The sequence below is a fragment of the Melanotaenia boesemani genome, chromosome 1 (genome assembly GCF_017639745.1).
Source record: "Melanotaenia boesemani isolate fMelBoe1 chromosome 1, fMelBoe1.pri, whole genome shotgun sequence".
Taxonomy (NCBI): domain Eukaryota; kingdom Metazoa; phylum Chordata; class Actinopteri; order Atheriniformes; family Melanotaeniidae; genus Melanotaenia; species Melanotaenia boesemani.
This window is the reverse complement of record NC_055682.1, coordinates 42,944,641-42,972,424: the sequence shown is the minus strand read 5'-3', so window position 1 is coordinate 42,972,424 and position 27,784 is coordinate 42,944,641. Positions and strand designations below refer to the sequence as shown.

At 42.8% G+C, this 27,784-nt stretch overlaps 1 protein-coding gene across 4 annotated transcripts in view; it reads left to right on the top strand.

Moving 5' to 3' along the window:
* ano1a (anoctamin 1, calcium activated chloride channel a) overlaps positions 1-27,784 on the top strand; it is a 146,897-nt gene that overhangs the window by 7,588 nt on the left and 111,525 nt on the right. For all 4 annotated transcript variants that reach the window (XM_041988250.1, XM_041988178.1, XM_041988415.1 and 1 more), the window contains exons 2-5: positions 2,280-2,434; positions 16,005-16,352; positions 19,745-19,843; positions 20,860-21,011. In XM_041988250.1, coding sequence (XP_041844184.1) covers positions 2,280-2,434; positions 16,005-16,352; positions 19,745-19,843; positions 20,860-21,011 — 754 coding nt within the window. The remainder of the gene's footprint in view (positions 1-2,279; positions 2,435-16,004; positions 16,353-19,744; positions 19,844-20,859; positions 21,012-27,784) is intronic.

Genomic DNA, 27,784 nt, shown 5'->3' with positions numbered 1-27,784 from the left:
ACTGCATACAGTCTGATAGTTTCCCTTTACCCTGAATGTAACCTCCGACTAGCCGACTACACAAAAACTATTTAACATTTACAAAAGTTCAGTTTAAGAACAATACAGTGTGTGCAGAATTATTAGGCAAATGAGTATTTTGATCACATCATCCTCTTTATGCATGTTGTTCTACTCCAACCGGTACAGGCTTGAAAGCCTACTACCAATTAAGCATATCAGGTGATGTGCATCTCTGTAATGAGAAGGGGTGTGGTCTAATGACATCAACACCCTATGTCAGGTGTGCATAATTATTAGGTAACTTCCATTCCTTTGGCAAAATGGGTCAGAAGAGAGATTTGACGGACTCTGAAAAGTCAAAAATAGTGAGATGTCTTGCAGAGGGATGCAGCACTCTTAAAATTGCCAAGCTTTTGAGGCGTGATCATCGAACAATCAAGAGTTTCATTCAAAATAGTCAACAGGGTCGCAAGAAGCGTGTTGAAAAAACAAGGCGCAAAATAACTGCCCATGAACTGAGGAAAATCAAGCGTGAAGCTGCCAAGATGCCATTGGCCACCAGTTTTGCCATATTTCAGAGCTGCAATATCACTGGAGTGCCAAGAAGCACAAGGTGTGCAATACTCAGGGACATGGCCAAGGTAAGGAAGGCTGAAAAACGACCACCACTGAACAAGACACACAAGATAAAACGTCAAGACTGGGCCAAGAAATATCATAAGACTGATTTTTCTAAGGTTTTACTGACTGATGAAATGAGAGTGAGTCTTGATGGGCCAGATGGATGGGCCCGTGGCTGGATCAGTACAGGGCAGAGAGCTCCACTCCGACTCAGACGCCAGCAAGGTGGAGGTGGGATACTGGTATGGGCTGGTATCATCAAAGATGAGCTTGTGGGACCTTTTCGGGTTGAGGATGGAGTCAAGCTCAACTCCCAGTCCTACTGCCAGTTTCTGGAAGACACCTTCTTCAAGCAGTGGTACAGGAAGAAGTCAGCATCGTTCAAGAAAAACATGATTTTCATGCAGGACAATGCTCCATCACACGCATCCAAGTACTCCACTGCGTGGCTGGCCAGAAAAGGTCTAAAAGAAGAAAAAATAATGACATGGCCTCCTTGTTCACCTGATCTTAACCCCATAGAGAACCTGTGGTCCCTCATCAAATGTGAGATCTACAGGGAGGGAAAACAGTACACCTCTCTGAACAGGGTCTGGGAGGCTGTGGTTGCTGCTGCACGCAATGTTGATCGTGAACAGATCAAGACACTGACAGAATCTATGGATGGCAGGCTTTTGAGTGTCCTCGCAAAGAAAGGTGGTTATATTGGTCACTGATTTGTTTTTGTTTTGTTTTTGAATGCCAGAAATGTTGTAAATGTTGTATTTGTAAATTTTGAGTTGTTATATTGGTTTCCCTGGTGAAAATAAATTAGTGAAATGGGTATATATTTGGTTTTTGTTAAGTTGCCTAATAATTATGCACAGTAATAGTCACCTGCACACACAGAAATATCCTCCTAAGATACTAAAACTAAAAAAGCCCCACTCCAACTTCCAAAAATATTCAGCTTTGATAATTATGAGTCTTTTGTGTTCATTGCGAACATAGTTGTTGTTCTATAATAAATTTAATCCTCAAAAATACAACTTGCCTAATAATTCTGCACACACTGTAGATGAGTAAACAAAGCTGTGGCGGAGATCCACATCATGTCAGCTCTGCATATTTCATGTTAATTACTCAGGCCCTTAACTGAGATTTTTCAAAAATATTTTAAGCCCCTAATCTTTAAGGCAAAGATGGAGTCTGCCTCCTGAACCCAAACTGGCAGCTAGTTCCATAAGGAGAGGGGCCTGATTGGAAAGTAACTGTTATAAAAGTGATACTGAACTTCATCAGATTTTCCCACTGAGATCTCCCCCAGAGTCGGCTAATCCAGTATCGTCATCATCCCGTCTCTTCACTGAGATAATTTGATGCAGAAGAAAAAGTGAGGAAGAGGTTTGTCAGCCTCAGGACGCTGCAGGGCAGTGGCAGATTTTACATTGTAAATATCTGTGTGAATATGTGAAATTTATGGCAGCTATTTTGCTTACATCTACTTCTAATTTACAGACTAAGTGTTAAAAAAAGAAACACAGGGATCTATGCTGATTTATAATGTTTGGAGAGATTTTTCTTGTTCTAAATGCATCAGCCATAAAGAAAACATGGAAAATAAACTGATGTAGAAACTATGAAATGTGAATCCTGTATTTGTGTCACTCTGCCAGGTTTGCCTCCATTTTCCTCCGGTGAACGTTCAGACCAGCCACAGCAGGAGGAGCCCACGGTGATGATGATGAGCGACGTCTATCTACCCATCCCTGGTGAAGAGAAGAACCTGGATGCGGACTTTACTAACGCCAAGGCCAGGAAGGAGTCCATCGTAAGATGCTGCATCTTTATCATCCCACAGTTTGGTGCAAAGATTCTGTAACTTCACAGATCCATGTGTAGTGTGTGAGGTGAAGATGCAGACTGAGCTCAGAGGGAAAGTGGTGGTCGGTATCTGGTTTCTCTCGTGCAGGAGGTTCATATGCAGTTCTTCACACAAGACAGACATTTAAAATACGAAGAAGTAAACCACTTGTTATACTACTCATGTCCAGGCGAGAGTCGACCAGTCTCAGTGCATGTAATCTAGGATCTAAAAAAAACTGGTTTATTTCAAAATAATTTGTGGTAAATGGTGCAAAGCACCAAATATGCTGCAGAAATTACGACCTTTATCGACTCAGAAAAAGCTTTGTTCATGGATTGAATCTGGTGGCAGAATGAAAGCAGCTTTCTTCCTCTGCTGGTTGGGTGGAGTTCTCTTTAAAGCTGACGTTCAGCATTCTGAACATTTTTTCCTAATCTGTGGTTATAGATGTAGCACAGTGACTCTAGACGGGGATGCAGCTGCTGCTTTTAGTTTTTCTTACCGTACACATTAGTTTCCACCAACCTGTGTTGGAATGGGTGCAGAAAAATGTCAAAACTCAGACGAGTCAAACTATAAGTATGCGAAGGTGAGGACACTTGGATTAATCTAATCTAAGTATTAATAAATATGGTCAGAATTTTGACTTAAAGCTGTTTTAATTCACACTTGTGATCTGTTTTTTTTTTGCTGTTGTTTATCAGTTTGCCAAAACCAGGGGTTAAATTAGTTTATTTCAGCAAACCTAACTCTACCAACACATAGTTAAGTGTGCTACCAGAAGTGGCCTATTACCTGTGATTGTCCTAAAGTGAAATCCAGACCCACCCTGATCTGTTGATATGAGCTCTGTGAAGTGACCCTGTGAGGTTTGGCTGGGAGAGGGAGAGTTCAGATCTTAACTCGGTGCTTTTATTTTGATTGCTGTTAAAGTGATGTGGAGTTAGTAAAGGTGAATAATTGACTAGGAAATAGACTGGAATTGTGTAGCAAATATCTACAATAATATCCTGTTGGAACAAGACATAGTGTTAACCAACACCAGGCTATTAGCTCGGGGGCTCCAGTACTTGCTGTGTGTGGTGCTGTAATACCAGAAAACCCTCCTACAAGACACAATAAACTGACATTCACTTTATCAATATATGCAATGTCAATACAGCTCAGTTCCAAGAAAGTTGGGACGTTGTGTAAAATGTGAAAAAAAAAAAATCAATGATTTGTAAATCTCATCATCCATCTTTTATCCCCAATAGCAGATAAACAACATGTCAGATGTTGAAACTGAGATGTTTCACCATGAGATGAAAATATGAGCTGACAGTGAATCTGATGCAGCAACACATCTGGAAAAAGTTGGATCAGGAGCAACAAAAGACTGGAAAAGTACCTGGTACAAACCAGAAACACCTGGAGGAGCATTTCACAACTAACCAGGTTACCTGGCAGCAGGTTTGTTCATGGTCATTGGCGGTGATTTCAGACGGAAGATTCTTTTGCATCTGTGGCACATTTTCTCATTTACCATTCAACATTATTCAGGTCATATTTCGCCTGCACACGTCTGCACGTTGATAATCGGAAACGCTGAAGAGCAGTTAATGATGGAGCGCTGTGATTGGTTAAAGCTGCATAAATGTTGTGGTGACTGGACAAACTGGCTGAATTTATTTTAATAGTTGTGATGGCAACATATGAAATTGTTGTCGGGACTGAGACTCCGTCACGTTTGCTCTGCACACATTTAAAGTGATTCTCTTTCAAATTCAGCATCATAGATTTTTTTATTTTATTTACGAGATGACTTACAAAGTAATTCCAGGGTGATGTTCAGCGTGGTGTAAAAAGTATTTCAAGGGTGATGTTCAGCACGGTGTAAAAAGTAGTTCCAGGGTGGTGTTCGGCATGGTGTAAAAAGTAGTTCCAGGGTGATGTTCGGCATGGTGGAAAAAGTATTTCAAGGGTGATGTTCAGCACGGTGTAAAAAGTAGTTCCAGGGTGATGTTCGGCACGGTGTAAAAAGTGGTTCCAGGGTGATGTTCGGTATGGTGTAAGAAGTAGTTCCAGGGTGATGTTCGGCACAGTGTAAAAAGTAGTTCCAGGGTGATGTTCGGCACAGTGTAAAAAGTAGTTCCAGGGTGATGTTCGGCATGGTGTAAAAAGTAGTTCCAGGGTGATGTTCAGCATGGTGTAAAAAGTAGTTTCAGGGTGATGTTCGGCATGGTGTAAAAAGTAGTTCCAGGGTGATGTTCAGCACGGTGTAAAAAGTAGTTTCAGGGTGATGTTCAGCACGGTGTAAAAAGTAGTTTCAGGGTGATGTTCAGCATGGTGTAAAAAGTAGTTTCAGGGTGATGTTCAGCATGGTGTAAGAAGTAGTTCCAGGGTGATGTTCAGCGTGGTGTAAAAAGTAGTTTCAGGGTGATGTTCAGCACGGTGGAAAAAGTAGTTTCAGGGTGATGTTCAGCATGGTGTAAAAAGTAGTTCCAGGGTGATGTTCGGCACAGTGTAAAAAGTAGTTCCAGGGTGATGTTCGGCATGGTGTAAAAAGTAGTTCCAGGGTGATGTTCAGCATGGTGTAAAAAGTAGTTTCAGGGTGATGTTCAGCACGGTGGAAAAAGTAGTTTCAGGGTGATGTTCAGCATGCTGTAAAAAGTAGTTTCAGGGTGATGTTCAGCATGGTGTAAAAAGTAGTTCCAGGGTGGTGTTCAGCACGGTGTAAAAAGTAGTTCCAGGGTGATGTTCAGCGTGGTGTAAAAAGTAGTTCCAGGGTGATGTTCAGCACGGTGTAAAAAGTAGTTCCAGGGTGATGTTCAGCACGGTGTAAAGAGTAGTTTTAGGGTGATGTTCAGCACGGTGTAAAAAGTAGTTTCAGGGTGATGTTCAGCACGGTGTAAAAAGTAGTTTCAGGGTGATGTTCAGCACGGTGTAAAGAGTAGTTTTAGGGTGATGTTCAGCACGGTGTAAAAAGTAGTTTCAGGGTGATGTTCAGCGTGGTGTAAAAAGTAGTTTCAGGGTGATGTTCAGCGTGGTGTAAAAAGTAGTTCTAGGGTGATGTTCAGCACGGTGGAAAAAGTAGTTCCAGGGTGATGTTCAGCATGGTGTAAAAAGTAGTTCCAGGGTGGTGTTCAGCACGGTGTAAAAAGTAGTTCCAGGGTGATGTTCAGCGTGGTGTAAAAAGTAGTTCCAGGGTGATGTTCAGCACGGTGTAAAAAGTAGTTCCAGGGTGATGTTCAGCACGGTGTAAAAAGTAGTTTTAGGGTGATGTTCAGCACGGTGTAAAAAGTAGTTCCAGGGTGATGTTCAGCACGGTGTAAAAAGTAGTTTCAGGGTGATGTTCAGCACGGTGTAAAAAGTAGTTTCAGGGTGATGTTCAGCGTGGTGTAAAAAGTAGTTCCAGGGTGATGTTCAGCGTTGTGGAAAAAGTTGTTCCAGGGTAATGTTCAGCACGGTGGAAAAAGTAGTTCTAGGGTGATGTTCAGCACGGTGGAAAAAGTAGTTCCAGGGTGATGTTCAGCACGGTGTAAAAAGTAGTTCCAGGGTGATGTTCAGCATGGTGGAAAAAGTTGTTCCAGGGTGATGTTCAGTGTGGTGTAAAAAGTAGTTCCAGGGTGATGTTCAGTGTGGTGTAAAAAGTAGTTCCAGGGTGATGTTCAGCATGGTGTAAAAAGTAGTTCCAGGGTGATGTTCAGCATGGTGTAGCATCTTTTCTTCTAACATGTCTGGAAACGTTTGGGAAGTGAGGAGACCAGTTGCTGGAGTTTTAGGAGGGGAATGTTGTCCCATTCTGGTCTGATGCAGGATTCTAGCTGTTCTACAGTCCTGGACCTTGGTTGCTGGATTTCTGCTTCCATGATGCTCCAGATGTTGTGTATTCGTTAAAGGTCTGGACTGCAGGCAGGCCAGTTCAGCAGCCAGACTCTTCTCCTGTGAAGCCATGCTGCTGTGATGGAGGAGGAGCGCCGTCGCCTCCCGTGTGTCCAGTCCATTAGGCTCAATTCTTTTTCAGGGTTCCCGCGGGGTTTTAAAATGTCTTAAACGTCTTCAATTTGCAAATTTGCATTCAATACCATAAAAAGTCCTTAAATTAGACAGTTTTGTCCTTAGATTTTATACGTTAGGTCTTAAATGATGTCGTCTAAAGTTGTGCGCTGTGTTGCGTTAAAATGTGTCGGGAAATGTCCGCACTGCAAAGTGACGGAAGTGAAGAAACTTCCTCCCGTTCCAACCCGACCCTTATACTGAAATTAGGAACCAAGTATTGCTGACTTTGCAGGGAGAAATGGTTGGGGAACATTTAGCCCGACACACACGACGTTTGTTTGCTCCCCGACCCTGAGAGCCGCAGGACTACGGACGTTAAACACGTTACCAAACACGTCGTCCAGACCAACGAAGGAGTCGCAGGACGTAGCCCAGTCTGGCCGAGCACTTCATATTAACACCGAATTAATCTCTCCGCTGAACAACGGAGCCTTCGTCCTGATGTTTGACGACAGTTTGAACCCGACCATGAAAACCAAGAAGTTGGAGTCCACGTTCGTTTCTGGGACGAGGGACAGGTTCATTCAAGGTACCAGAGGTCTCATGGGACACTGGACAGCACAGGACCTGCTGGCCAATATCCCAGTAACTAATCTACTTTTATATTATTTAATATTTTATTATTATTGGTCTGCTTAATAACGTACAGCTTAATAACCTGAATATAAATAACCTTAAAATCGGTACTGCTGAATTATTTATTCGTGAACAGGTAACGAAGCCATTACAGCGTTACTGTGTTAACATGACATGTGGGAATGACGAAATAAAGATCATATGACAGCTTGCTGTGAAGTCACGTCGCAAATTCCAGACTTCAATTTTCCATAAATGACTGAAATGTGGTGAAAAAACTCCAGACAGAAAAAATTGTTAAATGTCCTGATTAAACAGTTTTATTCAGTCGCTGCACTCAGAAAACGTGGTGACGTTAACAAACCCTGTAAAGACCACTGGATCCATTTTAACCCGGAATACGGCGTCCAAATGAAAATGACGGCAGATACAACCGTGCGCGCTCCTGTGCCGTGCACAGCTTTGACTGTACGCAGTGCTGGCGGATGTCTCCTCGTGCACTGGTGTGTGCGGTCACATCACGGCCAAACTCCAAGAGCGCGACAGCGAGCAGCTGACATACGCAGACTGTTCTGTTTTAATAAAGGAAGTCGGTATAAACCTTCTATCTAGACTGAGACTATAAATAAACGTAGTTTTCAACATGAGCTCAGTCAAGTCCGTTATTCCTGTAAATTATCAGCTGCTGCTGCTTGTCCTGCCTGAGTTCTGCTGGCTGTGCTGCACTTTGAATTAATTTGTGATGTAAGGTGTTCAACAAATTTTTCATGCCTTGTTCTGAAGGATCTGAAGAAGACATACCCTCTTAAGCCAACATCTACCCACTATGCACTAAATCCATCTAGGTGTGAGAAAATCTGACAGAAGAGGCAGACTGGTTGGCTGAAGAAGCAGAGAGAACGCCGAGCAGCAAGTTGGCTCAGCTTCTCGCCAAGCGGAGCCTTCTACGGAGAAGGAGTGAGGAGAAGATGGCGGAGATTGAGCTCATTGGCAAAGAAATTATTGCGAAGGGAGCCGAGCTAAGAAACTGACTCGACTTTTTATACACTTGTACTCTGTGTGTGTGTGTGTGTGTTAAAAGCTTCAGTTAAGCAGACTGTCCCCGAGTCAGTCCTCAGACATATTTGAGCTACAGTAATGTGACCATAAGCAGCTCAGACCACCTCCTCACGTGTTCTCAGCAGGCCATACATCCTAGAGTATTTACACCCTGGCCACACTTGGTATTGCAAGTCCAAGAACAAGTCTTGTTGTTGTTGGTCTGCTTGGACTTTTCTTGGACTGGAGTTTTCTGGATTCACCGCTGACACTGTTGCCAGTCAAAACTCTGCAGTGGCACATTGGGATTCAAATCTTGGAAATTCAAAAGCTGCCTCAGCTTGTTAATACAGAAATGCAGGAAAGCTGAGCGACTGCTGGACTGTGTCATCCTGAGCTCATGGCTGCTCAGAGATGTGTGTGTGCAGATGTGGGGGCAGTTGTGTGGACGTGGAAGCCCAGAGGAGAGGACAACCTCATTTCCCGGAGGCTTGGTGAGAAAAAGTCCCTGTTGGTGAGTGAAGCGTACACCACTACATCCTCATCTGCCCTCTGAGAAGTGAGCTCTGACCTCTGCAGCTATGACTACTTCCTGTTTAGAGAGAGCTGAACATGCATGTGTGTGTATAGCACACACACATACACTTGAGCCCCTCATGAAGCATGCTGTAACAGACAGCCACAGGAACACGGGTTGTTGTTTTTCGTTTTCTCTTATCTTAATGATATGAGGGATTTTTCTTCTATTTGGACAAAATAATAGTATGTTTTTTAACATACCTCGACATCTGCAGCCTTCCTCAGGAACGTCAGCTGATGCGTTACAGCTGTTTTTCAGGGGCGTGGTCGTCCCAGCAAACCTGTCAGGTCTGCTGGGATGGCCACACCCCCCACCGTGTGGTGGTCTCATGGAGCTGCTAGTCTGCTTCCTGATCTTGATTCCCTCCTTTAACATTTTAATATTTTTCCCTCCGATCCGAGAATCCTTGTGCTGTCCCAGGCCATGATGTGGTTGTTCCTCCTGCAGTGAATGATGGTTTTCTGCGCCGCTGTCAGGTCAGCAGCCTTCACCATGATGCTGGATTCTGCTGAAATAGACTGAGACCTTTTACATGCTCAAGAGTCCTGCAGGTGTTTTGGATGCATTAGCTGGTTAGTCAGTGTTGTTTTTGGCCGGCATCTCAGTTTTAGTCTTAGTTTTCAGGATGAAAATTCTTTAGTTTTAGTCACATTTTAGTCGTGTCTAAGTTTGATAGTTTTAGTCTTGTTTTAGTCAACTAAAAGAAAGTATTAGTTTTTAACAAATTAAATTAGGTCAATAATACGTATTAAAAAGTGGAATCAAGGTTATAGCAAGTAATTAATAAAACAAGTTAACCTTATTGCTTTTACATAATAACCAGATCCTTTACCAGACCGACAGCTTTAGCCGAGACTTTACCATCAACAGGGATGAAATGCTGCCGTGTTACTTAACTGCTGTTGGGCAGAAACTTTTATTTCTATATTTCAGCTTTTTCATTTATTGATGCCCGACTTCATCATACAAACATGTCACACAAGAAAACAGCAGCTCTATAAGTTCAACATATAACAACACATTGTGAGCTTGTTGTTTGGTTAATTTCATCAATAATTACTAAATTAAAAGGAATGTTTTTAGACTTAGAAGGTTTCCAACCAACAGCAGATACTTTCTGATCTTCTTAGGGTGATGCTTTACACAGATAAAGTTCTAACTGTGGAATCAGTTTCTCCTAAAAAGCAAAGAGCAACAACATCCTGACTTTGGTAACTGTGGCTTTATTTCTGAGAATTTTCTGAAGTGTAAAACTCCACCCTGAACACACACATGACCAAAATATGAGCAAAGGATGAGAACACATGCTCAACTTGACCTGGTCTGCCAGAGAAATTATGATGGATTATAGTTAAAATATGTCCATATATCGTTTCATGGCTTCCACCAAACCCCTTCATCCACGCTGTCGTCATGGTTCATCTATGAATGAATAAACTGCTTGTCTGGTGGTGGGCGTGGCCAAGGTGCAGCAGCATTGATGACTGACAGATTGAGCTCACGATAGACAGAAATGTTGTGTTTTTAATGTCAGACAATCAGCCCTTGAACGTTTTCGTTTCGTCTCGTCAACGAAATCTTATGAACGTCTCGTCATGTTTTCGTCATCAGAGAGCCATTCTTAGCTCGTCACCGCCTCGTTATCGTCATGAAAATGCTTGAAACATCTCATTTTGCATATAATGAGTCTATAATATATTAGTTTACCTTTTTAGGTTGAATTACTGAAATCAAACAATTTGTTTTTTGCAATATTCTAACTTTTTGGGTTTCACCTGTATGTTGCCTGAACAGAAGAAAAGAACTCAGTTTCTTTAACACACCGTGTTACAACCCTGAAAGTAATTCACCTGCGTTCATCCTGAGTTAATGACAGCAGGCTCTTTTATCTAAGTGCATTGGCATGTATCATTCAGTATATTCAAGTATCAGCTGACCTCATTCTATGGACACATAATGTTGCTGACCCTAGACCTGACCCACTGCAGCAACTCCAGATCATAGACTGCCCCCACAGGCTTGAACAGCAGCACTAGACATGATGCTGCATTCCTTTATCCTCCTCTCTTCATGCCCTGATGCTCCATCACTCTGGACCAGGGTAGATCTGGACTCATCAGACCACATGACCTTCTTCCATGGCTCCAGAGTCCAGTCTTTATGCTCCCTAGCAACCTGAAGCCTTTTTCTTTGGTTAGCCTCACTGGTTGGTGGTTTTCTTCTAGCTCCACAGCTGTTCAGTCCCTTGAGTTCCTTCACACCGTTCATGTGGAAAAGTTCTAACTTTCACTATTAAACATGGTCCTGAGCTGAGGTAGGCTGTAAACCAGGCCACGTTGGTACTAAGGGGCCCAAAGTGGGCCAAGAAAATCTCCCCCCACCATTACACCAGCAGCAGCCTGAAGCGTTGATCCAAGGCAGGATGGATCCATGTTTTCATGATGTTTCCAGCAGATTCTGAGCCGAGCATCTGAATGTGGAGCTGAAATGGAGACTCATCAGACCAGCAACGTTTCTCCATCTTCTATTGTCCAGTGTTGGTGAGTGTGTGTGAATTGTAGCCTCAGTTTCCTGTTCTTAGCTGGCAGGAGGCACCCGGTGTGTCTTCTGCTGCATCCTGGTCCAGACAACTGCTGCTCTGGATGTTTTCTCTTCTTCAGACCATCTCTGGAAACCCTGGAGATGGTTGTGGGTGGAAATCCCAGTAAAAAAAAATCAGACCAACAACCATGGCGCGTTCAAAGTCTCTTAAATCCTCTTTCTTCCTCATTCTGATGCTCAGCTTGAACTTCAGCAAGTCGTCTTCACCACGTCTCCATGACTACGTGCTGCCGTGTGATTGGCTGGTTGGATATAAGTATTAACAGGAAGTTGAACAGGTGGAGCTGATGACGTGGAAGGTGAGTGTAATGCTGAGACATTAGCCATCTGTGATATTCTATAGATTATCTGTAATGACATAATGTGAACCAGTCAGACTTTGTTAGAGAAGAGAATGTTGGCATCGATGAGTGAATTTGAGAGGTTTAAGTTTTTTTTCCTTCTTTGGAGGCTTTCTGAACAACCTTTATAACTTTAACTTGAAGCCATTTTTTAAGTTTTACATAGACATAACTTTTTTCATCTCCAAGGGGAAATTAAGTTGTCATAGCAGCCCGGTATAGTACACAAAATACCCAAAAAAACACAACAAGGTGAAATATTGAAGCAGAATAATAGAATAATACACTTAGGGACACTTGTGAGAAGATAAAAATAATAGTCAAAGTAACTGTAATAATAATAATAGTATATAATGGTAGCAGCAATGGTATATGCTGCTACTACTACTATTACTACTACTACTACTACTGCTAGTAATAATAATAATAATAATAATAATAATAATAATAATAATAATAATACTATATGTACACATATAAATGTTTTCTGTACATATATGTAGCATGTGCAACGTAGGAAGGAATTCCTGCACCGTTCCTTAGAGCAGCGGGTTGAATGAGTCTGTCCTCCAGGATGATCAGTTTACAGCAAGCAGCAGACGGATGAAACATCTGCAGCATCTGGTTGCAGACATGAAACGACCTGAGCTCCTCAGGAAGTGAAGCTGCTCGTGCCCTTCTTGTAAACGGCCTCTGTGTTGGTGGACCAGTGCAGTTTATTGTCCAGTGTTACACCCAGGTACTTGTATCCTCAAAATCCACGTCCGTCTCCCTGATGCAGACAGGAGAGGGCAGGTGCTTGTTCTTCCTGAAGTCCACCACCATCTCTTTAGTCTTTGCCACGTTCAGTGGCAGATGGTTCTCTCCGCACCACTTCACAAAGAGGTCCACCAGGTCCCTGTACTCAGCCTCCCTCCCTCCCTCCACACACCACACAATGGTCTTGTCATCAGAGAATTTCTGGAGATGATGTAACTCAGTGCAGTACATGAAGTCTGACGTGTGTGTGGTGAAGAGGAAGGGAGGCAGTACAGAACCTTGGGGGCCCCGACGTTACTAATCAGACGACCAGAAACAGTCCTGTAATCTCACAAACTGTGGTCCGCCCGCCAGATAGTCCTCAACCCAAGCAACGAGGGGAGCGCTCACCCGCATGTTCTCCAGTCTGGCCTTCAGCAGGCTGGGCTGGATGGTGTTGAAGGCACTGAAGTCGAAGAACATGATGCGGACTGAGGTGTCAGTCTGTCCAGGGAGGAGTTAGTCTTCTGCAGCAGGTGGATGATTGCATCATCAACCCCAACATGAGGTTGATATGCAAACTGCAGGGGGTCTTGTGATGGATGCACCAGCGGTCTGAGGTGTGCCAGGATCAGTTTCTCCACGACCTTCATGATGTGAGAGGTCACTGCCACTGACCTGTAATCCTCCAGTGACGCAGGATGTCCTCTTTTGGGCATTGGGACCAGGCAGGATGTTTTCCGGAGCGCTGGCCCTCTCTGAAGGCAGAGGCTCAGGTAAAGAGGTGCTGGAGAACTCCACACAGCTGACTGGAACACGCCTTCAACACGTCAGGGCTGAGGCAGTTACATGTAGCATGTGGGATAACATGCATGCTACCTGTAGCATGTTTTTGTGTAGCATGTTTGCGGTTCACGCACCGCGTCATCCATTAATTTCTGATGATGGACACCTCGTCGGGCATTATCCCTTATCTTTTCACTTGCTTTTATTGTTTAAATATTTTATTTTATTTATTTTTTTCTTTCTTTCTTTTTTATATTAATCATGTTGATTATTGTTGGTTGTTGATGTGCAGCACTTCAGAGACTTGTCTTTATTTATAAAGCACATTTAAAACAAAGTGGATTGGCTTTTTGTTCTCAGAGACGAGCCCAGTACCAACAAACTGAGTGTTGGAACAGATTTCTCCCACAGCGTGACTAATACACTCAGGCATATATGAAGACGGGCTAGTGCAAGCCTCCAGACTGCCTGGAGTTTAGTTCATCAAGTGTCAGAATGGTACGCTCAGCCTGATCCTGATGAGACTGGACAAGGTCAGACAGGCTTTTTGTTGTCGCTGGTTCTTTTTAAAGAATTCTCCTTTAGGAGGTGGATGTTGCAGCTGTGTCCAGCGTGACCAGGAAGTAGAGTTGGCTCGAATTCCTCCACCTTTCAGTAAGCCTGTACGAGTAAAGTCACTGAAAGTTCAGCTTTTAGAAACAGACAAAAACGGAACTGTCTCTGTCACAGATTCTTCCTCTTCATCATTTGAGCTGACATTTTTTCAGATTTCTATGAAATGTGTTGGACATGGCTTTATAAACCCTGTCTGCTACTGAACACCAAACACACCATCTGTAGGATGTTCACTAAAAGCCTCTGTCATTTCACCAGTGTGACATCTTAGTTAATACAATCTGTTGAGCTTGGAGAATTAAGAATTTTAAATATGCATGTTTATTTTATACGGTGTTACATGGACTGGCTCCACCTCCCAAGAACTCACAGTGGTCTCAGTACCAGGACTTTTTTTAGGGGGACTGCGAAATTCCCCACAGAAGAACTGCCTTTGGACCAAATACACTCCCTGTGAAAGGTGGTAAAGTCTGGAGCATTCTAGCACCCTCAATAAGAGAATGTCTCGCATTCCCAGCTTTTAAAATACAACTCAAGCGCTGCCAAAAAGCAGAGAAGTTTATTTTTAACTTGGAAATGTTTTTAAATCTAAGATGTCATTGTTTTATTAGGCCCGAGCACCGAAGGCGGTGCGAAGGCCTGTTGTAATTGCTGTTTTTTTCCTTCTCAAAAATGAACTGCATTTTAGAGGACCTGAACATGCTTGAAAACTCACCAATTTTTTCGTAACCCCTGCCCCCCCCCTCTAAAGGGAATGTGTAAATTTACGTATTTTGAGGTGCTCAGGACTGTTCAGGCAAAATTGAACAAGAGCGCCACCTATTTATGATGCCCCGCCACTGCACGTCATCAGTAGTCATGAAATTTGCTACACATATTCTAAATGCTCGGGCGAACAAAAAATCCTCTTGGTGCAACGGCTTGAAACCAACAGGAAGTCGGCCATTTTGGGTCAAAGTCGCCATTTTGGCATTTTACTGACGTCACTTAAAATCTATCTCCTCCTAGACATTTCATTGTACTGACATCAAAATAGCTCAGGACGTTGAGAAGGCATGTGTCTTTAAAAGTTATTAAAAGTTTTCTAATAGGAGAAAGGGCATAAAAGGGGCGGGACCTCAAAGTTTGATGTTTCCCATGAAAAATGAAAGTGATATAACTTCCACATAAAACAACTTATCTGAACCAAAATGGCCATGTATGATGCCAGTCCCATCCTGAACACATCTAAATATCAATATTTGGGCTATGAATTGGCCACGCACCCTGGCAACAGGAAGTCATGGTTTTTACTTGAAGACCCACTTCTCTGATGTTTTGGACACAATCTGGTCCAAACTGAGTCAGACAGAAGAAAACAAGTTGGTGATGATGTCCAGTGAAAACTGTTGCTCTACGCTGCAGGGCGAGACCATGGCGCCATGGCGAACTTCGATAAGACGCCATGACATCATAAATCAGTATAAATCCCTCAATTCTAATTCAACCCCCATCAGACTTGCAGGGATTAATCAGGGTCTGGTCCTGAACAGATCCATATGACCAATTCCGGTCTAGCCCTAAGCCCCACCCACTTTCAACAGGAAGTGCTTTTTTTCAGACGCTGGGTTCCTTCTCTTCAGGAATGAAACTTACAAACTTGAAAATGCTTCACGACAGGTCAAACCCTTTTCATGATACCACAATAAAAAACTCAAGTTCCTTCGCCAAACGTAACCATGGTGAATAGTGGTCTGACGCAATCAAACGGGAAGTCCTTGTAACTGACCCATTGTACTGTTGATCTCCACCAAACTCACCAGGAAGGAGCCCGGTCCGGCCGGGAACTCAGTCATACCGCCCCCACACCGCCCCCTACAAATATTTATTTACTCACAACCGGCTGAATCACATTTTATCTGCTTTATTTAAGATTCATTTTCTGAGAACAGTCCACCTACATTAGATGGACATAAGCTGAATTCTTGTGGATGTGAATTGACTTAAAGAAGACTATTATTACATCAGTGTTTTATTGTTGGTATTATGGTTGTATCCATTTACACATGAAAGTCATGTTCGAAGTGCATTTGTGAACAACAATGGAAGACAAAAGTTCTGAGAGGATTGTACAGTCATCTTGTCCTTACTTTCATGGAATAATAATTAAATTATTAATATAATATAATATAATATAATTAAAAGTCTTGTTCTCTGTGACTCTCTGTTCTGCTTCCAGCCCATGAGAAGCTTCTATGCCGATGATGGCTCGTCCCTGCATCCACCACTCGGCCCGTATTTCTCTGATGGACAGCGGCGTGTGGACTACGTGTTGGCGTACAGCATCCAAAAGCCCAGCAGCAGCATCCGTCGGCATTCATCCAGGTTTGGTGACAACTTCTTCCAACGGCTTCGCCGCAGCCTAAGCATGAGAAGCAGCCGAGCGCCGCTGCAGCCGCAGGAGGACCCGGAGATCGCCGCCCGAGACCAGCGCACCGACTACCATGAGGATGACAGGCGCTTCAAGCGGAAGGAGTTTGAGGAAAACCTCCTAGAGTCGGGACTAGAGCTGGAAAAGGATGAAGGGGTGAGAGCTGGTTTGATTAGTCTGTGTTAGATTCTTTCTGACAGGTTGTTTGTTTCCCATGAATAACTATTAAAATGCACTTTTTCTTCCTTTGCATTGAGCATTCAGGAAGGAAAAAATGGCACCTAATGCAGACTGATGTATGCAAGACATTTCAGGAAGTAAAGATCACCACAGTCCTTCATGTTTTACAGGTGTGCAGGGCCGAGTCAGTTACAAAGATATGACTGGCATTCGGTTTTGGATTTCTTTCTAAATAATGGTGAGGAATGGATGATAAAGAGGTCTAATCGGTGGTGACAGATTCAGAAAAATTTGCTGATTATTTACTTGCTTCAGTCAGAGCAGAGCACCGGTCAGACTAGGACTCAGATCAGTTTTCTTTAACTGGGTCCTCGTTCTCTGAATCAACAGACTGGAATTAAACATAATCAGTGATGTAAGGATGTCTGGGTTCTGTTGAACACATGGTCACAGCTTTACCCATAAAAGCCCGACATATTTGTCACATACAGTTTGAGAAATTTTGCTTCAATTTATGGTCTAAACTTTGCTTAAAATTCTGTTGAACACAATCTGATACTCGTATTCTGTTCCCTAATAGATATCCAGAAGCAGAAAACCACATAATATTTTTAATGTATCACATAGTAATAAATGGTAGATATCCCCCCCATACCATTTTTTCATGGGTCGGGCCTTCATGGGTTAAGGTGAGGGATGCTGCTGTGTAGGCAATGCACACCACAGCTTTGGTACCAGATTTACTGGACTGCCAGACAAAGGCAGTATCAGCACAAACTGATTAAAAGACAAGTTACTCTTAATTTACAAGCTGCGTCTTATCAAGAAATTAGCTCCTTATTAACAGTTCTGCATGTTGGTGATGTAGACGGCCCGCAGGACTGACCTCTTCACTGATCAGCTCATACCAGAAAACCTGCTCCTGCATCATTCTGACATTTTAAAAGAGAAAAGAGAAAGTCACAGAGGAGTTAGAAGCGATAACAGCAGGATGTGGATGCTTGGCGTGTATAATGTTACTACGGTGGTGGTCGGCATGGCCTTTCACTCAGAACTACATGAGGAACTCTTTGACACAAAGCAGCTTCACTGAAAGTAAAAGTTGTGGGAAAAGCTTTGAGCAGCTGGGTCTTATGACCGATCCTCATCCTGTCATTGGATGTCAGTCGAAACGGGACACAGTCTGGAGACGGTCTTTGACTTGGACGTTGAAGGCAGATGATCCAGAGCTGATGGATATGATCATGTTTCCTTCACTAGTTCTGTTAGCTACTTGTGTCCGTTTACCAACAGGAAACAGGAAGATGTGTTGTTATGTCATGTTGGCAGGTTCATCTACATCAGTGACACCAGTATCATTCAGCTGGTAAAACAACCAGACTGCAGGTGGAGAATGACTTCAAACAAGGTAACATATTGTGTTTCAGGACTTCCTGGTCCTCGGGACAGTCAAGTTACCGTATATTCAGAAAAACCGTTCCCACCTTTATCTCATGGTGCATGTTAACGGCTTCGTTTATGCTGAAAACCTTTATACCATTATATCATCCTTTCCTAGCAACCATCAGACTTTATTTATAAAGCGCTTTTCATACAATTTTCTAACACACAGTGCTTCACAGAAAAAACAGGACAAGACAAAGTCTGTTTGTGTCTCGCTTTCCCTCACAAACACAGCTCATCCGGTCTCAGGATAAAACTGATCAGGAACCCCGTTGGCGGGAAAAACTGGAGGTGAGGTCAATGAAAATAGTGAAAAAGATGAGATTAAAACAGAAGGTGAGCATTAACATAGGACAAAAAATATATAATAAATATATTTAAACAGACCAAAAAAGGAGAGAATAAAATAAATACACTAATATGAAATAAAAAAATTCAAACACATTAAAACATAGGATAAACAAAAATAGATTAAAACAGACTAACACATGATAAAAAATCAAATCAATGTATTAGAACAGACTAAAATAGTATAAAAATACAATAAATTTAAACAGCAAAAGATAAGAGAATTAAATAAACACTAAAACCGAATAAAAACATTAAAATACATTAAAACAGACCAATAGGATAAAAAATTTAACACATTAATACTAAAACAGCGTAAGAAAATTAATTGGATAATTTAACTAAGCATAAAATGCAACAGCAAAAAAAAAAAAAAAAGATTAAAATACCTTAAAAAGCTAAATTAAGTAAATATAATCTGAAACAGAATCCAGATTAAAAAAGTGGGTTTTAGTGAATATTTCATGCTTACCTCAGGTCTTCAGGTTCAACAGATTCATTATGTAAAAGAGCAGGAGTAAGTCTTACTAGTCCCTTAAAAACCAGTAAAAGAGTCTTAAATCTGATCTAAAGCCAGGAGGCCACTGCAGAGAAGATGAATCTGATCTGATCTGGCAGCTTCAGTCTTCCCATCTGATCAGTGCTCCACGTAATACATACGTAATAAATGGCATCCAGATCTCTTTAGTTCCCACCAGAACCTGACGACTTTGTTCCACGTGGCCTCCTGGCCGAGTCTTCTTCCCAGACTCTGGAGGTGGATGAGCCGATAAATCCAGACGCCGTATCTTTAATGAACTTTGGACTCCAGCAAATCACCTGTTTTTAGTTTGAGCTGTCGAGCAAAGTTGTCGTCATAAGATGTTTCTATAAAGCTTTTGTAGAAAATTAATATTTAACTATTATCTGTTATAAAAGAGAAGTTTCTCTTCCAAAACCTCCTCCAGTGAAGATGATTCCTGCCCTGATTTATCATTTCCAAGTTGTTTTTCATTAATAAGTCATGCCAAATTCTGTAAAGGAGTCCCACTCTGATTATCTGAGGGGTTATTCTCAGAGTTCCTCTCTGGCTTTCTGCTTTAAAAGAACACACAGAACCAACATTCAACATGAACATGATGGTGAATCATGCAGGGCATATATACAGTAAAGCAGCTTGTTTGGATTAGTCCTCATCCAGACGGGTCAGTGTTCAGAACTGAGGGGCGTAAAACCAGTCTGGTGGTGAGTGCTTTTACATAACGTCAGAGGCTGCAGACATATCCTCATCTGCAACAAGAAAGGTGTGTTTGAGCTGGGTGCAGAGGGTTTTCCTCCGCCGCACCGCAGAGCTTTAATAATCCCTGCAGACTAACGTTTCTCTGCTTATTAGCTGTGGTTACTATTAGAAATAACTACCAACAGTTCGTAGAGAATATTAATCTTCACGGTGTGTTGAAGTGGCAGCTCACACGGTCCTTGTTATACGAAGTTTATCTGATGCCCCAGGTCACATGTCGGCCTGTCCTTTTGGAAAAATACTGAATAAAAGTACCATTTAAAGTAAAAAGATTTAACCTAAATCGTTTGTGTTCCAGAACAAAATTCCCGGAATTGGCTTCCTGAAGATCCACGCTCCCTGGAATGTTTTGTGTCGAGAGGCCGAGTTCATGAAGCTGAAGATGCCAACAAAGAAGGTAAATCCTGGTTGGTTTTATCCGTGGTGAATGATGGCTGCTGTTGGACCCTTCATGAGGCCATTCTGCATCCCTGACATGCGTTGTCGTGAGAATCCGATCATCCAGAATGTGAAAAGCATCAGAGATGACAGGCCATCAAATGTGTGTCATGCTCAGCAATGCACAGTGTCTGCTGGGCTTGGAAAGGATGCTGTGTGGTGTCGGTGCAAGCCTGCCGTCCAGCTGCATCTTTCATCATCTCCCTCCATGTTTCTGGAGACAAATGTTGACTTTCCATTTTTTAAAGGGTCTTATTTTACTGTTTAAAGACTATTTATAGAGAATACTCAGGTGACATCATTGTGGCTTTGTCCGCCATCTTGGGTAAACCCAGCTACTGTTTCTATCTCCACCTTCAGGTTTCTCTCCAGTAAACTAGGTGAAAAACACGTCTAAAACACGCTAGCTAGAAACGTCCTCCATGACAGAAGAAGTGAGTCGTGGTTACGATGCAGAAACACAAATTATGAATGACTTAGTTGCAATCTGCTGAAGAATGAATGAAGTTCAGGTCTAAATGTTTCCACCTGTCTCAGACGTAGCTGTTTACCTGCTGTTGGTGGACGTTCCTACACCTGTCATGGATTTATAAACTACTGATCATTAAATGTTCTTGCAGCAATTTTACAGACGATGGATTAAAACCTGCCAGTCTACAAACTGTCAGCTGCAGCTTTACCATCACACTCGTCATTTATAAAATTCATCACATGTTTATTGATGTTAACTTAGATCAATTATATGTCTTTTATATCCAACCCTCGCTCAGCCAGAAGGAAACAAAGACGATGGCCACTACTTAACTGTTACTCCCCCTACATGGCGGATCAGTCCCACACTCTGTGTGATGGTGACACATGCACATTCACTGTTGTTGAATGTACATTTATTTGCAGATGATGCCATTAAATTAACCACTGGATGTCTGTTCCAATCTGCTTAAACTCACCTGACATATCTCCTGTTTCTATCAGGTTTATGAGGTGAAACAAGGCAGCAATCTGGTGGAGAAGATCCGACTGTTCATTCACAAAGTTACAATTCCTCTTCACCCCAAAGTGGAACCCAACCGACTTAAAGATGTCAAACCCCTCTGCCATCCTTTTTCCAGAGAGAAGCAGCATCTGTGAGTGAAACCTCTTCTGACTTGGTTGTGTTGGCTGTAACTTTCCTCACGCTGGCTGGGGAACACAGGACACACCTGAGTCAAATTAGGTGGCTCTAACAGCCAATCAGGTTCTACACAATGACTCATTAATTTGACTCAGGTGTGTTGGTGCAGGGATACATGGAAAACCTGCTGGATTGTGGCCCTCGTAGGACCGAATTGAGTAGCCCTGCTCTAATGCGTGTAACCCTGTTGGCAACATACATGTAGAATTGTTTGGAGTTGTCGTGTATGTAACCTAACACAATCCTACTGTTGGTGTAAAATGTCACATTGGTTACTTCGATGTCCAGCTCGTCCCTGATGAGCTCGAACATTTCTACTGCGAGTACAGCAGCACAGAGTTCTAGATGTCGTACTGAGTGTGGTGGGCGAGGTGCGAGTTTAGACTTCCCCATTACAAGTCCAACATGACACTGTCCTTCACTGTCAACTGTACGCAGATAAGCTACTGACCCTATAGCAACAGTGGAGGCATCAGAGAAGATACACAGTTCTTTCACTTTTATTGTGCTTAACGTACCTGGTCTGTAGCACCATTGGAATCTGGAGGTTTTTGAGAGCTTGCAAAGAGTTTTTCCACGATGCCCACATGTCAAGCTTTTTAGTGGGTAGGGGGGAATTCCAGTTTTTCCCGTCAGATGACAGCTCCCAGAGTAGTGCTTTGCCTTGCATTATTATGGGAGCAACAAAACCTAGAGGGTCATAGAGGCTGTTGACAGTCGACAATATGCCCCTACGTGTGAATGGTTTGGTCTCATTAGATACCTTGTAAGTGAAACTGTCAGACTGCAGGTTCCAGCGGAGTCCTAAGCTTCTCTGTACTGGGAGAGGATCTACTCCTACATCTAAATCTTTCAAGTCCTTTGCACGATCCTCTGCAGGGAAAGCTTCCATGACTTGACTGCAGTTTGATGCCACTTTGTGAAGTCGTAGGTTAGACTCTGCTAACATGTTTTGGGTTCTCTTAAGTAAGTCAATCGCTTCCTCTTGCGAGGCGACTGATGTGAGCCTGTCATCGACATAAAACTGCCGCTCAACAAACTGTCTTGCATCAGAGCCATGTTCTCGTTCACCCTGCTGAGCTGCCCGTCTCCTGCAATAAATGACAACAGCAGGAGATGGGCAGTTTCCGAACACGGGAACTTTCATTCTGAACTCAACTGTGTTTTTTGTGATGTCATTGTCCTTGTACCACTGATAGCGCAAATTGTCTCTGTGGTCTTTACGCACAACAAAGCAATAAAACATTTGCTGTACGTCGGCAGTCAGGGCTATGGGCTCTTTACGAAAAAGCAACAGGACTCCTAACAGGGAGTTGTTCAAATCTGGTAGAAGCACTTGGTTTAGGGATGTACCATCACACTCTGCACTAGAATCAAACACGACCCCTATTTGTTCTGGCTTCTGTTGATGATATACACCGAACATGGGCAGATACCAATGTTCTTTACCTCCGGGCAAGTTAGGAGCAGGTTCGGCTTGATCGTTATCCAACATTTTCTGCATAAATTGGATGGAATGAGCTTTCATTTCTGGTCTATTTTCTAAAGTCCTTCAAAGACTGCTGAGCCATTTTAAGGCCTGCTCTTTGTTGTTTGGGAGCCTTCTTCTTGGAGAGCGAAAGGGTAATGGTGCGACCCAGCTATTTTCCTGGTTTTGACAAACTTTGTTCATCATAGTTAGGAACGTTTTGTCATCAACAGACAGCTCTTGTTTGTCATCACATTCTGATCTAACAAACACAGAGTGCCCTAGGTTGTCTGTGTAGTGCTGTGTAAGAGTAGTGCTCATAGTGACCCCATAATTCTCTTTGATGTGCATTATGTTTGGGCAGGGCTCAAAGTAGGATGCACAGCCATTATCTAAGGTGTACGTTTTGTAGACACTGACCTCTGGCTGACTGTGCGATTTTCCTAAAAACACCTCCCCCACAATAACCCAGCCTAAGTCGAGCCTTTGGGCATAAGGTGCATTGTTGGGCCCACTGATTTGCTCACGTACCTTATGGACCCTGATGTCGTCTCTACTCAGGAGTAAAAGGATAGGAGCATGGTGGTCAACAGGTTGAATTTTGTCCGCAACTGGCAGTAGATGTGAATGATCCCGTGCAATCTCCGGAGAGGGTATTTCAGACCTATCATCCAGAACAGAGTCACATTCAATTAGAGGGGGTAGCTGGATGTTGACTTTTCCAACCATGGACTCAAGGAAGAATTTGACAGCTCTCCTTCCGAATGTTTGTGCTTTTCCAGAACAAGTTTTTAATGTATATGGAGTGGGTCTAGCTTTTATATCAAAGAGGGTACAAAACTCAGACTGAGCTAGTGATTTGTTCAATTGTTCATCTATTACAGCATACGTTTTACCAGCTTTCTCTTTTTGGCCTGCAGGATATGCTTTGACTAGACTGATCTTAGAACAGTAGCGTGGGCTAGCGCTCTGGCCACATACCTCTGTACATTTTGAGATGACTGAAGGTGAGCTCTGTTTTCTCTTCGCTCTGACTGTTTTCCGGTGCAGTGCTCTTGGGGCTGGAGCGGGGCCAGGACGCATTGCTGATAAGTGTTTAGGACTGTCACATTCAATACACTTTACTACTGCTTTGCAGTCTTTAGCAATATGTTGGACGGACCCGCAGCACCTGTAGCAGATGTGATGCTCTTTCAGATAAGCCTGTCTCTCTTCAATTGGTTTATCTCTGAAAAACGTACACGTCTTGAGTGGGTGAGGGTTTTTGTGCAACAGGCACTGGCGATCTGGTTCCTCCATTTGTTTTGGACTGGGACTATTTTGATTAGGTTCTGCCATAATGTCCGTTTTGTGTGCTGACACAGTAGTTTTGCGGCTATAAGGCCTCAACTTTTCTCTATGAGAAGGGACATGACTGTTAGTATTAGACATAGCAAAGCTTGGGTCGTTCCACATTTTTGCTTGCTGCTGAATAAACTGTGTGAAAACTGAGAAAGGAGGAAATGACACATTATGAGTCTCTTTGTACTGTGTGCCTACCATCTTTCCTGTAAGTTGAAGGGAAGTTTCTCAACTATCTGTCTGACCCCTCGAGCTGTGTCCAGGTATGCTAGTCCTGGTAGGGCGCCATCTTGTTTAGCAAACTTTAGCTCCATTAGGATGTCGCTACGCTCTTGTAACTTAATGTTGTCTTTATTTGTTAATTTTGGAAAGTCTTCTACCTTTTTCAAAAGTGCGTCCTCGAAGACCTCGTGTGAGCCGTAGCGCTCTTCAAGGCGTTGCCAGACCATCCTGGCACCTGCAGCAGGATTCAGGGTGTGTACAGCACGAATGCGTTTTGCTTGTTCGGATGAACCCAACCACCTTGTTAACAAATCTAACTCCTCTCTGGGAGACAAATTTAGGTCATTGTTTGCACTGAGAAATGACGTTTTCCATGCCCAATAGTTTTCAGGTTTATCATAAAATTGCAGGAGACCTGTGCTCACCAGTTCTTTACGGATGAGGTATTTTGCAGAATCTTGTGCACTGTTAGTTGTAGCCATGCAGCCGTCAGGAAGATTGGTAGTTTTCTTTGGAGGGCCGGGCAGGTAGGTGTTGGTTAAGTGTGTGCTAACTGTTGGCTCTGGTTTCATTTCTCTTTTTACTGGTGGTGGGTTTGTTTGAATGCTGGCCGTGACAGGCTTGGTAATTCGTGTACTGTCTTGTACGTCTACCTCATTGTCATTTCTTTCAGGAGGCTGTATTGCATCATCCTGAATATCTGGATAAAGTAACTCACTTTGTTGTTGAACATATTCACTAGTGAGCTGTGCTGCACTAAGCTCAAACTCTACACTTTGGGGTCTGCTGAACTCCCCGCTTTGAAGTTCTGCCTCTTCGTAGGCTACGGCTTCAGCTTCAGCTGCAGCTGCTGCCTTCTGGCACTGCAGAAGATGGAGACTTGCATCCAAATCAGCTTTTTGTTTTAGCATACTTGCTTCCTATTCTGCTTTCTGTTTCATCATGTCGGCCTCTTTCTCAGCAAAAGCTAGTTGAGCTTGTGCGGCCTTAGCTTTGGCATAGGCTCTTGTAGTTGAAGAGGTAGTTGGTGATGACCGCTGAGACTGCTTACTTGTTCTCCTAGATGACTGTGTCCAGCGGTTGTGACTGTTGCTGTGTTTTAGCTGGTTGAAGGGAAACTTCTGGCTGTTGTTCACCACTGGTTACTTCATCTAGCTGTTCCCCAGCAAAGTCTGGCTATATGAAGCTAGACAGCCAGCGAACAAAGCAAAAAAAGTAAAAAAAAAAAAAAAAAAAAAAAAGGCTCTCCACACAAGGCTTGCTTTTCTTGATCTTATTGAAGATCTTTTATGTACTTTTATATTACTTGTGTTTTTTGTAACTGAAAGATACAGACTGGGAAAAACAAATCACTAACTGAAAGACACTTCTTAATATCATACTTAAGTTGGTTAGCCTAGCTTAAACAATTGCATGCATATCACGTAAGAGCGCTCACTCGCTCGCGTAGTTACGTATACAATATCACAAAGATCATTGTGATATAGATGTATCACACTGATTAGATTTCAAAACTGTTTTTAGCATGAAGTTGCATTTACTATTTATTAACTACAAACTGCTTTTTATGTAATTTATTTACAATATGAGTTGATTAGTCTTTGACCCAAAGGCATCACAATACTACACCCAACTAAATCAGCATGGATGCAGAGAGGAAGCTTCAGTTTGGAGCAAATCCTGCAGTGCTTAAGGATCATATATTTGACCTGCATGTAGTCTGATTTCTGGAGTTAACAGATTATTCAAGTAATTCTATATCCTTTATCAGATAATGGTTGTAAGAGCCATAATAAATAAAAACATTTGAATACCCTTAAAATGGTGAAATGCTCCTTTATTTCAGTTAAAGTTATGTCATAACAGGGAGCAATGTCTGTGGAGAGATGGTTTTTACCGCTGTGCCAAGTAGAGAAGGTAAACACAATCATTCTATATCATCCTATAAATGAAACTACTGCTTACCAACTATTCATTTTGCTGTATGCTTATTGCTGCTATGCAGACAGATGACCGTGATGTTGAAGTGGATGAAACATGGAGAAGATCGCAGCTAAATTAGCAGCTATCTGGTTGAAAAATCAGATTAGCTCTCTGCAAGATTTCTTCCCAATACTCTTTGTGCATGTCAGTCTGTGTATTTGATTTATTGAGTTTTTTTTACACCCTCATATGTGCAAAACAAGTCTTTTTAACATAAGACTTTAAAGACAGAGAAAGAAACAAAGTCACAGTGTGAGCAGAACACAGGATGGGGGGAAGCTGGATTAAAAACAAAGTAAAACATTCACATGTCTGTTTTTCTTTCTTAAAAGCTCGCACAATCTCTGCAGTTGTTGTCTTCATCTTCATTCTTCTGCTTTTTTCTTCCCTTCCTGATTCTCTTCTTCTTCTCTGCTCCGTTTCTTTTGCTGATCACATGAAAACTATTCTGCTCGGCACTGCCCCCGTGAGTTCTGATGGTATTGCTCGGTCTTCTGCGTCCAGAGACTTAAAGTTGACCTCCCTGAAAACGACTAAGTTACGTGCATAACCGACACCAACTGTTCGTCCATCTGCATATCCGTCTTCTTTACCAAGCATAAATGGGCCTCAAGACCTCGGGTTCCCAAATAAACAACTAACGCTAAAACCGCTAGCTTCCACGTTAGCAGCTAACGCTAAAACCGCTAGCTTCCACGTTAGCAGCTAACGCTAAAACCGCTAGCTTCCACGTTAGCAGCTAACGCTAAAACCGCTGGCTTCCACGTTAGCAGCTAACGCTAAAACCGCTGGCTTCCACGTTAGCAGCTAATACTAAAACCGCTGGTCCGCCTGGGGTGTCCCCCACGGGGCATGGTGGGTGGGTTGTGTGTGGCGTGAATGTGTGGTGGTGAGTGATTGTGGGTGCGGCGCGGGGGAGGGTGTGAGTGTGGGGTTATATGGGGTGCAGATTGAAGTAGGTGGGGAGTGGGGGGAGGGGGCCGATAGCACCCTGGTTCCCGGGGTGTGTGGCTGGAACATCGGGGTGTGTGCTGGCCTCCAGCCGCCCTTCGGGTGGGGCTGGAGTCGTCTTCGTGGTGGGGTGGCATGGGTTGGTGCTCCGGGTCTGCTGCTGAGGGCCCGGGCCTGCCTCTGGCCTCCATGGAGGCGAGGTCGCATTTGCATGATCTCACTCACCACTCTTCATCACTGATCACTCCTTGTTCCTCATGCTTGTTTCTCATGCTCTGCATGCTGACACAGTCACTGAGTTGTCTATTGGGTTTTAATACTAAGCGATAATTATTAAATTTTTTTTTTTTTTGTATTTTTCCTGTGAGTTAGTATCTGGTCGCTGTTATGTCTTTTTGATTTGGTTATTATTTAAAAACTCTTAATGACTGGCAGCTCTGTTTTTTCTGTGTGTGTGTTTCTGCTTTTGTAAAAGTTATAGGAAATTTTCTGGTGTGTTCATGTACAGGTGTAACAGTTTGTTGTCTGGTGATGGTGTGGATTGAAGGGTTGTTTCCTTCTGTCTGTGATCTTTTTGTCTCCTTTCTTCTTTCCCTTTTGCTCTTTTTGCTATTTTTCATCTTTTTCTGTCCCCTCCGGTCAGGTCCAGCAAGATTACATAGATTCCGTGATTCAAAGTAAATAAATTAATAAATGAATCAGATTATCAAGAGGAGCTTTACCCATAGGCCTCCCCTTGGCAGAGCAAATTTGTTCAGCAC